We start from the raw sequence: 11,716 nt of genomic DNA, 5'->3' as shown, positions 1-11,716 counted from the left end.
TGCTGAATTTGAAACCAAGGCCTCATGGATGCTAGGGAAGCACTCTACAACTGAGTTAGACCACTAGCTTTCCATATATGTATGAATGAGATATTATTCTTGAAAATTTAAAGAGGTTCTGGGTTCCATCTTCAGCACAGAAAATGAAAAAAGTTCTATGTGATCAACATATAGGTGATAAATGAAAAACCTGGTCTTTCAATGTTTCCAAATACCTGCATATTTTGAAACACAAAAATAGAAACAAAACAAATCAAAATCCTGCTTTGTAGCAGGAAATGTCTTGCTGCCTCTATTGTTAGGGTATGGAAAACAAGCAAGTCCCTACGTCACACCAGGTTGCACCTGTGCTAGGTCAGCCAGTAGTGTAGTGAGATTCGCACAGGACCAAAACCATGTCAGCTCCTGCTGATCAATGTGGGGAGACTCAGGGAGCAAAACCTGGGGTGCTTACAGGTGAGTAATGAAGTAACCAGGTGAGGTTGAGACCAAAAAAATTAACTTTCTTCTTAACCATAGAAAGAATAAAAGGAAAAAAGAAAAAGGATAATGACAAATAGCCTGGCGACACTGGTAAAAAGAAAAGGGAAGCCTGGAGCCCAGCCCTTTCTGCAGTTTTCAGGGCTCCATTAAGGCAGACAGGACGCCTACCACCCGTTCCAGAAACACGGAAAACTCAAGTTTCCTCAGGTTTCCATGTAAAATTTGCGTCTTGTCAACAAGTACTTCAAAATTTAAAAACCCCGGGAGACCAAGAAAACACTCCTTGTGTTTCATTTGTTTCTCTTTGGCCACCGAGTCTGTGATCCCCGAAACGTGAGCGCCATCCGCGGTAGGCTTGTTATTTTCTGGCCGGGCGGTGTGTTTTCTGCAGCTCCAGAGCAGCTTTGGAGCCTCACTCTGTCCGCTCCGACAGGTGAGGTTCCGGCCAGGTGGCTCTTGGAGTGAGAGTTCAGGCGCCCGCAGTGGTGCAGGGGTCGGGGATAAGCTCTCCGGATCCTTCTCCAGTTCCGGGAGAAACGCGTCCGTGGGTGGTCAGGTGAGCCACGTCTGGTCTGTCAGGGTGGCGAGACAGAAGACTAGGAAAGGACCATATGGAAATCAAAGATTCTGCATGGTCGCCCTGTGGAAGTCTAAAGTCTCTCCTTGGGACCCGGCAGTCCCTCTCCAGCTCTCACCAACCAGCCTGGCTGGTCCCCAACAAGCATGGGGACCTAGAGCTGGCCCTAGAGGCGGCTGTGGTACTTCCTCTGGCGCGGATGCAGCTCAGTGCAGCTCAGTTCAACTCGACTGCCAGACCCCAGCCCAGCGGAGCGCAAGATGACGCGGGAGAGAGAAGTAGGCTGCAGACTGCTGGAGCGCCGACCCCCAAGAGCTGTTGCCATGGTCACAGGGGACTTTTGATGTGAAGCGCTGTGACCCCCCACACACACATACTCCCTTCTTGGCTCGCCTTCAGGATGACGTCACGGACGTCCGAGTCTCTGACAGGCCACCTGTGGGTTGCTCCCGGCTTTAAAGCAGCTGTTGTGCCCTGGCCCCCGCAGCCACGTCCACTGTATCCACACCTGGGCGGACCGCGTCCGAACTCCAGACCTACCTCACACTCTGGCGGCTGCGGACTGGACAGGCAGCCAGAGAGAGGCAAGTATTCCCCGAACCGCTTCCTCCATCCTCCTCTTCCTCCCTGCGCCCTCGCTCTGCAGCTTGAGCGCAGGGCAGGAGAGAGTTTTCTTCCAGAAAGAAGTGGACAGCAAGCAGTTGGTTTTCCTGTCCGGCCAGGCGACAAATGCCAGGTAAAATCCCAGCCAAAGTCCCTAGGGTCAGTCAAGGGAGCGCCTGGGCTTGGCATTGCCCAACGTGCCTCTTACGGCCTCGCAGCTGAAGTGGGGTGGCGTGGCGAGGGGAGGCGGTTGGGAGCCTGGCAGTGGAGCACTCTTACCTGCTGTTCACCAGCCCGAGTTGTGAGGCGTCTAGTTTGCACCCAGCCGCGGACGTCTCACTCTGTGGGGCAGACAGGCACTGGCTCCCCAACCTCGAGAGTGCCGCTCTCAAAAACCAGCCTCCTCTATCTCCTCCACCTCCTCCACGTCATCTAGGATTCCAGGTTCAGCAGACCTGTTGCACCCAGAAAAGCGCCCCAACCCGGTCTGCACGCCAGGAGCCCCGCGACTCTGCTTGCCGACACCCCGAGCGCCCAGCGCGGATGGGCAGATGTGGGAAGCTCCCAGAAGCAACTGAGTAATCATCTCAGTGTCCTTGGCTCTGGTTCCTACCCATTTTAAGGGCAGCAAATAATTCACTAACTCGGGGAAGGCAATGGAGAGGCGGAAGGCCCGTCTGCTGAAAAAGAGCATCTAGCGCAGGTGCGTGCTGGTCTCGCCTTTGCACCCGCCGGGTCCTTGCTTAAGGGTCACAATCCCACTGTCAAAGATCCCTGGAGCCCCTCCCCGGCAAATCCGAGTTTCCAGTTTCAGCACCAGAAGCTGGACAGCGCCCTGCACTCTGAGCGCGAGAAGTATCCCTGGGACCCCGCGTGGAAGAGTCCAGAAAGGTGAGGCGGCTTTATAGAGGACTCAGGGACGGATTCCTCTCTTCGTTCCTCCAGGGGTCCGGGTGTCAGTTTCTCGGAGGGCACTCTATCTCCTCTTCCTACATCCAGTGCCAAAACTTAGCGCTGAGCGCCGGCCAGGCGCCAAGACGAAATGCGCGTCCACAAGCGGGGAGCGCAGGGTCCAAGGCGCACAGGATCTATGTGATCCCCAGTATTGGAGTTCTTTGGAAAAATCCGCCACATCCTCTCTCTCACCCGCCCCTTCCCGCCCCACAGTCTCCGTAGCCCTGCTGAAAGTGAATGAAGGAAAAAACGTGGGGGAGGAGAGAGACGATAGTGAGGCCGAGGGAAAAAGCACATTTTTTCTTAGTGTCTACCTTGGGCATAGGGGAAAAAAAACTGTCCAAAATGAACATCAAGTTACGCATTTTTTATCCAAAAACACCCGAAGTGCCCTTTTTACGAGCAGCAGAGGGGATTGCTTTGCCAGGAAGTGGGGGCAAAAAGCCGCGGAGGGGGAGAATCTACCACAAAAGGGCTAACAGAGGTGGGGGAGGAGAGAGCAGCAGAGAGGACGCAGCACCGCGTGGTTACTAGGCAACCAGCCGTAGCCCCAGCCTCCTGTTGCCTTGGTTACAGTGAATGGAGGGGCTTTGGCCACTGATTACCCGTGAGCACTTTGATTCTTTAAAAGGTACCTTGGGAGTCCCAGGCTGGTGAAAGTCACCACACTCCCACTTCATCCTCCCCCACCACCTGGGGAAATCCTGGGAGAGGAATTCTGCCTTTCAAATCCAGGCACAAGGCAATTTCCCTGCAATCCCTCCCACTCCACCCCCAGCGAACCCTTGCTTTAGAAATAATAGTAACATACCCTACCATTTCTTCAGGATTTGCAGTTTTGCCCCTCCACACACACACTCCTTATCGCACTACACTGGAGGCACTGATCTCTCCCCGTTTTCTCTCTTCCCTTTCCCCCTCCTTTAAATGAGGAAAAATACGTTTGCTCTTCATAGGGCAACAAGAGACAGGCAGGGGTCTTATCCAAGGATATTACTGTAAAGAGAGTCTAAGCAATCACAGCCCCCCCGCAGAACTCTCACATGAGGAAGGGGGTGAATTCTAGATCGAAGCACCCCCACGGAGCTCAAAGTAGGGAGAAACACCTCTCCTTCAGTAAGCGGCCATTGGCTCAAGGTTCTATTCTCTTTCCTCTTCCTCCGGCCATCACCTTTGCAACTAGCAAACCGCACAGCCAGCGTGGGTCCTCTGATCTTTTCTCTTTCCCCTGATTGACAAATATTGACTTCAGTTTCCACCTGTCAGCTTCACCCGCGTGTGTTCATTTGTAACATCTGGCTGGAGAAGCACTTTACCCACAATTTTCCAAAGGCAACTGTGCCATTCTCAGAGTGATAGAAGGGGAAGCCATTAGCAAGTTACCAGACCAACCAGTGCCCTAAGCATTAGTGCATCTAGAATATTTCTCACTAAAAGCCAAGAATTTTCAATTTCCAGAGCAAAACCTTATTTTAAACTGAGCTATTGCTTGATAGCACAGGAAGGGAGAAAAATCCCTATATTTTAGGCAGTAACCATATTTCACCTGCAATGCCTGCCCTAACAAACACAAACATCTTTCCTTGTATTATTTTCCTTCATCTGTTGATAAAAATAATTTTTAAAAATTGATATAATGTCAATGCATGCTTATGGCCAAAGATGACATTGGTGGAACAGCTAGATATAGTTGGGGAGCATTTACATTAAAATGCCTCTCACGTGTTTCTATAGAAACTTCCTGATAGACCAGACCATACAGCTGGTCTGCTTTTTGTAATTTTTTTCTTCATAGTAATTTCTTTTATTAATTCTCTTGAGCAGCGATCACTGATCACACTAATAATGTCCCATAGCAACAGTAGTTATTGTTACCAAAAAAATCCTTTTCTGCTCATTTTTTTAAAGACAAAGGATTTACTTCCCTTTCAAGAATATAAGCAAGATCTTATTGGCCAGGAAAGAGGAACCATTCTCTCATTGGTTAGTGTATTTTGCTTGTCAACCAATAAGAGAATGCCATTTGTCCTTTGCTGACTAGCTGACTGAGCAGGATACCCAGAATGATTAAATCTGCCTTAGGCCTACCCAGTAGCAAAGAGTAGAATCCAGAGTTCCGGGACCCGGGACTCACTTTGGCCAATTCAGATTGAATTTGACTGGCAAGAATGGACTTTTCCACCTAGTTACTGGTGGAACAATAATATATTGTTCTATCGATTCTTTTTCATTTTATGTTATATCACAATCATTCCAAATCAGTGTAGGTTATTGGTATCAGCATAATGAAGACCCAGGGATTTTTATGATTTCCCTAGAAGTACAGAATTGGTCCTCACTCTTAGGGGTCTGATGAAACTTTTGGGGATGAGGCTGCAAAGCCAAAAGAGACAAACAGTTATCTCTGATTTTGGATTCCCTCTGTTAGCTTTGCTGCCCCATGGTCATTTTATTTGTTTTCACTCTTTTATTCTTTCCAGCTGTCCTTCTGGCCTGAATTTTCAGTGAGATGTAGGAAAGCCGAATAGATGGAGATGGTGACCCTCTAAATTAGACCTATCCCTACCAAAGAAGGTCTGTGGCAGGTAGGTGATGGTGGTCCCTGGAGTTGAAGGTTATCTCAGCCCCTCATGGCATTGGAGTTGGTCAGGTCTGGTTTGGTTTTTTTCCTCTTCCCTGCCTGCAATAAACAGTACAATTTAGGGATGATGGCATTCATTTCCATGTTTATAAGAGAGGAGTCAAAGATTCACTCTCCTTCTAGGACAGACTCTCCAATAACAGCCTGGTAGCCTGCAGGATGTCCTTACATGAGTATGTACTCCTTTGCTCGGTCTTTTCTTGGTGGTTGCTGGAGGGGATGCTGGGGATGGACAGATACCTGACTACGATGTTGCTACCAGGAACACTTCCTTTATGGACCACATCTGATGTCAGTGGGACTGTGAGCTTCAATACTAGATGGTAAAACCTTCAATATTAGGGGCGATATCTTGTCACTCTCAATTCCCTAGAGCTTAGTCATGTTTAAAGTAGAGGCTGAGCACAGGTCTGAACTAAATAGGCAAGCACTAGGATAAGTCCCTTATCTTCCTCTTCATGAGAATGGCAGCTCTAGCCCTGGCCTCTCTCCACAAAAGATAAACAAAGGCTCAATTAATTGTCACCATGGTTACGTGGAGTAGCCACACTGAGGATCCCTATACCCATTACTGTCATGAAGTAAGAGAACAGGGGTTGGGGAACCGTTGTCATGGAGGCAACCATGGAAACAGGCGTTGCTAAGGGGACAGCTGTAAATTCAGAGGAAAGAAATTAGAAGTGGGGAGTGGGACTTAGTGGGCTGGAAGGCAGAGCACTTTTTCAAGGTACATTTCTCTGGGACCATAGTAGCCTTTGGCAGGGGGCTATTTACATCTTCGCTGATAGAGCCGAGTTAAAGAATTTTAGAAATGTTAAAAAACCATGGTTATCATCAGCCCAAGTCCATCATCAATGAATCTGTCCTTGCAAAAAGACAGGGTCCAGAAAGGAGGATTACGTGGTGTGCACTGGTGCACCCTCTTCCATTGCCTCTTTGCCAAGCATTTTGTATAATCTAAGCCAGGCTGTGTGCAAGGCACTGGCGTGGATAAATGAGCACAATCTTGAGCAGGACGGTGACTCGGATGGTGACGTTAGAGCCAGGGCTGCCCACGTGGACAGGCCTGCAGTGTGGTGTCCAGAGAGCTGCTGCAATTCTCTCCACCTGCGCTATTTGTAGCTTGTCATTCCCACCCGAAGTTCATCTGCAGCATCCCCTAGAAAGATCTGCTTTCCCTGGGAATGCCTAGGGTCCTGTGAATCCCTCATGTCTTAGTGAACCATGTTCACTGGTGTTACACTAAGGTCTTTGTCTCTGAAACAATCGCTAGGGGTGGCGATGCCCTGGCCCACTCTCACCAATGACAGATGCATGGGGCTATTTTCTGTTTTAGAAGAGGTCAAGGATAATGAACTCCTGTTTCTTAATGGGTTAAATGGAGGGAGGGGGGTCTCAGTTCACCACAGCTTGGAGTTCAAGGCCAGCCTCCACCAGTGAGCATTAGATGAAAGAGGGTCACAGCCTCCTGGGGAGGAAGGAACCCCCTCCTTTGCATCTTGCTCAGGGTAACTTGGCATTTTCTCCACCACTGGAAGTGGCCAAGCCTCAGAGCTGCCGCCGCCAGCCTTCTCCGCTTCATCCCACTTGGTCCCCGGGTCTCTCCGTCAATCTCCATGGGGAGAACCAACTGGAAGATGGGGAGGTCAGCTAAAGAGGAACAGCTCACAATTACAGAGCAGAAGAATTAAAAGCACCTATAGGGAAGGGTAATTATCTTTCAGCTGCTGCCCAAATACAATTAGGGCTGCTCTCTCAAGCCACCAGGATATTGTGGCTTTTGCTAATTAAGGAGCGGATGTGCCCTGCCAGTGCAATTAGAGGCTGGCCCAGGCGGCGGGGTCCTCGCCTTCCCCCTCCCAGTGCCGCCCACAGGGGACATTAACCAGGGAGCCCAGCCTCACGCCCACCTGCCAGGAGAGGATGCCTGAGCCGTGGCTCCACCATCTGGCTGCCCTGCCATGTCTCTCTTCCTGTCCTTTCTGTTCTGCTGGCCCTGCCAGTGACTTTACTGAACTGTGCAGTTGGCCTCCGAGGACTGTCACTGAGGGGCCTCCGAGGACTGTCACTGAGGGCCAGGACCCAGAGGGCCACCACTACCTGCATTTTTTTTTTTCAGAACTGGGGATCAAATGCACCGAGCTACATCCTCAGCCCTTTTATTTCGTATTTTGAGACAAGGTCTTGCTAAGTCACAAAGTTGCACAGGCTCCGCCTCTGACAACACTGAGATTACAGGCGCACACCACCCCTACAGGACTGCACTCTGCACTCGGCTCTTCCCATTGTCCGCCCTCCTGCCATGTGCAGTGCTTTGCAACTCAGGAAGAAAAGGTAGAGAAATGAGCTTCCCTCTCTCTGTCCTGCAACAGTGAGCTTTTCCCGTTATTTTCATCATAGAAAATGCAATGCTTTGGAAAAAAAGAAGAAAAGTAAGGAAGTCATTGCTCCCCATCTTGGTGGTGGGGCAGCTTGGAGTGGGAGAGGAGCACCTGGCCGGGGCCTGCGGTCGGGCGGCAGGTGTGGCAGAGGCCGTGCGGCCAGCCCCGTCTGGAAGACTAGTGATTTTGTTGTTGTCTGTCTGTGCCCAACAACAAGTCCCAGTCTGCCGCACGGTGCCGGCCTCCCGCAGCGGTGCAGGAGCGGGCAGGGCCTCTCTGGCCATCCCTCAGGGCTTCTCCTCCACCCTCTCTGTGGTCCCTAGCGAACCTCTCAGGCCACACTCGGGGCTCCCAGGCCAGGTGGATGGCAGTGTCTCTCTGGCACCAAAGGACATGTGATCAGGACACAGTGTCCCTGTGGGAAAGTGGACAGCAGCCTCCTAGTGCCTTCCCGGTCCTCCCCTGAGCCAGAGGGCAGTGGGCAAGGGAGACAGAAACTTCTTGGCCCCGGAACCTACCGCACCCAGAGAGAAAACAGGGTAGGTAGCCCTGTTCCTTGACCGACCTCAGGTGCCACCCCCTCTGGCAGCAGAAGTGACCAAAACGCCATTCGCCAGCTTTTCTTGGTGATGCTTCTGCTTAGGTCCATCTTATCATGCAGTGGACACCAAGTCCCAATCTTGAGACCCTCGGTGGAGAGCAATTTGTCAAGCAGCAAAGTCCAACGCCCTTACCATTCCTTTCCAAGTCTATCCCCTGCCCTTCCCTCTGCCCGTGCAGCTGAGAACACCACCGAGTCTCACAAGCTTAAATTGGGTTGGGAGTTTATGCTTTTAGGGAATGCTAAAAATAAAACCATTAGCTGAGCTCACCCAGCCTCTACTGCTTGCCAGCTGTGTGACCTTTAGAAAGGCACCTAACCTCTCTGAACCTAGGAAGCCCTTCATTCTACCCAGAGGCTCCTGCTGTTGCTGTCTCTGCCTTTCTCTCCCCTCGTCTGAGTCGATCGTCTCTGTCCCCATTTCGGGTCTCCTACATTTCCCTTTCCTCCTAACCGCGGAAAGCCAGTGGGCAGCCAGTCCTATTAGAAATCTCATTCACACTTGAGAAGCCTGCAAATTGGTGTCACTCAGCAGGGGTCTTCCCTTTCACAGGCCGGATGTCAAGGTGGGAGGAGCAGGGGGACAGTGGACTCTGAGTCATTCGCTCCCAGGCACTGCCTCTGGGGCCAGAGCCGGGGTAGACAGGGAGAAATCCTACTTCCGGAAACAAGCGTCTGGGAACTGGGGTCGGCTCCTGATGTGAGAGGCGGATACAGGAGCCCCTGCTGGTGTGCAGAGCTGGGAGTCCCGGCTCTGAAGTCAAACACATGTTTCCAACCTGGCTGCACCTCTTGATAGCTGTGTGACTTTAAGCCAGTCACGTGACGTCTCTGAGGCTTGGCTTCCCCAGTTGTAGGACCGACTTAATCACCTTCACCTTGGCACGTAGGCAAGTGCGACGCTAGGCTGCAGAAGAGCCTCGGCATTGACTCTCCCTCCCCATTGCCTCCTTCCCTGCAGTCAGGACGCTTGGGAGCCTCCACTTTCCAATGCCGTCACCACGGTGGAGTTTTACCCCAGTCTGAGTGGTGACCCTTCCCTTCCACAGGTCGCTGTGCTGTGCATTCCATGGAGAATAAATGCAGCCCAAACCCTCCCACTATAAAGCCACAGAAATCAAGGACTAGAAGCAGGGACTTGCCTCTAAGTCACTCAGCAAGATTCACAACTTAGTACCTCGTGAGGTGACCTTCTAGGTAGCTCAAGGGCGAAGCCCTTGGGTTGCTCTCACCTACCACCAGGCTGCTGAAGCAACTTGGTTCCGCGCTCGCAGCGCAACTGCAGGTTTCCCTGGATGTACGGGGACGCAGCGCCCTCTGCTGGGATTTTGAGGCAACTGCTCGTTAGGCGCAGTTCTTAGCCCAGACCACTGGAATGGGAATCTTGGATAAGATCAGTCATTTTTAAAACTCTGCACGTTCAGAGGAGACTGGGGGTGCTGGCGTAAGGATTCATTATATAAATGAAGAAACTGGAGTCTAGAAAGGAGCGAGCAAGGGTGGAGAGTAAAATTTCCCTGGATCGAATCCCTCTGGTCTTCCATTTAAAAACTGTACAAAATTAACCTGGATCTAAGAATCCTGAAACACTTAGGCGTTGGGGGAGTACACAGGTGCCACAATTGTCTTGGTGACAGGTCATGTACTGGTAGGTGCAAATTCCAGCCACTGTGGGGTCAAGAGTGCCAATAGAGCCAGCTGTAATCCCAGCACTCTGGGAAGCTGAGGCAGGAGGGTTCCAAGTCTGAGCCCAGCCTGGGCAATTTAGTGATTTAGGGAGACCCTGTCTCAACATTTAAAACTTTTTTAAAAAAAAAATGTACCTCAGTTTAAAGGACCTGAGTTCAATCCCCAGTACCACACACACACACACACACAAATACACACACTCACACACACACACCAGAGAGGAAGCTCCTTGAATAGAAAGAGTAAATGATTTCCAGTTGGTCCCCAGAGTTTTGTCCGCTCCGTTCCCTCTGACACAAGGGGTCTTAAACGGCCTTACACCAGGGCCAGCTGCTAAAGTCAGCTCATTAAAATACAGACCGCTGGCCCCACCTTGGCTTGCTGTCTCAGTAGGCCCAGCAAATTCCCAGTCCAAGCCTAGGCTGCTCTGGGACCACACTTAAGAGAACCTTCTCTCTAAAACTGGCCAGAGCAACGCACCCTTTCAAGTCCGAGACGGGTTTGGCAACATGGGGATCCCCACAGCGACCCCTAAGTCCTCAGACGGCACCCACAGCAGGCACAGTGGTGCTGTGACGGCCCATAGGGTTTGAGCTTGCAAAACAGATCACGTCTCTGGTCCCCTGTGCTTCTGGACTGAAAATGTGCAGGGGGAAAGAATGGGGTCCCTGCAGGGAAGGGTTTGACCCTGAGGTGTCCCCGCTAGGCTCCACCCCAAAGGCTTCCTGCTCTTTGAAAGAGGGGCTCTTTTCGCTCTAAGAGGTGGTATGTACCTGGGCATGAGGGTGCACACTGTAATCCCTGAAATCTGGGAGGCTGAGGCGGGAAAATTGAAAGTTCCATTCCACCCTGGGCAACTTAGTGAATTAGAGAGACTTTGTCTCAAAATTTAAAATTTTAAAAATGGGCTGGGGATGTCGCTCCGCGCAAAGCCCCCTGGGAGCATTTCCCACTAACACAAAAAAGAAGAAGCAGAAATAAAAAGAATCGGTAGGTGAGCTGAATGGCTTACTAAAGAAGCAGGATTGGGGGTGCTGCTGCCCTCCATGAGGACCCCAGCACTGAAGCCATCGTTACTGAATACCTGGGGTCTCAAAACATTTTTGCTTAATAATGTTCTTACCAAGAACCTAAGTAGTTACAAAGGCTGCGTGACATCTTTGTAAACTATGCCAAATAACTAGCAGGAAATCTGAATCACAGAGTGATTTGATATTAATCATAGCCATGTTTAAGGTCCACAGGGAAAAAAACTCCTCATTGACAATGTTGAGTTTACCCTACCATTGCGTTCTGACAAAATAGCAATGCTTTTGTCTTCCAGAAAACAACAAAAATCCCCTCCCCCATCTAGCTGAGATAAGACTCTGTAATCCCAGCACTCTGAGAGGCTGAAGCAGGAGCATCACACAAATTTTAGGTCAGCCTGAGGTAGGATAGAAGAAACAAAAGAGAAAAATGCAGATGAGGAAATCACTTTGTACTTTTAAGAAGAATGCAACTTCTAGGACCCGGCCAATATCACCCCACGTGATCCAAATCAGTATTCCCTTGGTTAAATTTAGGCTGCTTTGGCCAGGCGTGGTGCACATGCCTGTAATCCCAGCACTCAGAAGGGTGAGGCAGGAGAATGACCTTGAGTTCAAGGCCAGCCTGGACTACATAGCTAGAACCTGTCTCAAAAAAAAAAAAAAAAAAAAAAAAAAATGGCCAGGGATCCTGGAAGACCTATAGGCACTGAGATTCCTCAGGAATATTGAAAGTCCATAAATTGGATTACTTGAGAA

At 50.5% G+C, this 11,716-nt stretch overlaps 1 protein-coding gene across 1 annotated transcript; it reads left to right on the top strand.

The window, feature by feature from the left end:
* Nucleotides 1-395: 395 nt before the first annotated feature.
* Nucleotides 396-2,243, top strand: LOC102016159. The gene is made up of 4 exons (XM_013512424.1): nucleotides 396-456; nucleotides 933-1,039; nucleotides 1,492-1,796; nucleotides 2,100-2,243. Exons 1-4 carry the CDS (start codon nucleotides 396-398, stop codon nucleotides 2,239-2,241), a joined length of 615 nt encoding a protein of 204 aa, XP_013367878.1. The 3' UTR covers nucleotides 2,242-2,243.
* The last annotated feature ends 9,473 nt before the right edge of the window (nucleotides 2,244-11,716 follow it).

Source organism: Chinchilla lanigera, unplaced genomic scaffold (assembly GCF_000276665.1).
Source record: "Chinchilla lanigera isolate Chin_1 unplaced genomic scaffold, ChiLan1.0 scaffold00015, whole genome shotgun sequence".
NCBI classification, from domain to species: Eukaryota; Metazoa; Chordata; class Mammalia; order Rodentia; family Chinchillidae; genus Chinchilla; species Chinchilla lanigera.
Note: the sequence above shows the minus strand (reverse complement) of the source record. Positions and strands in the feature narration are given on the sequence as shown.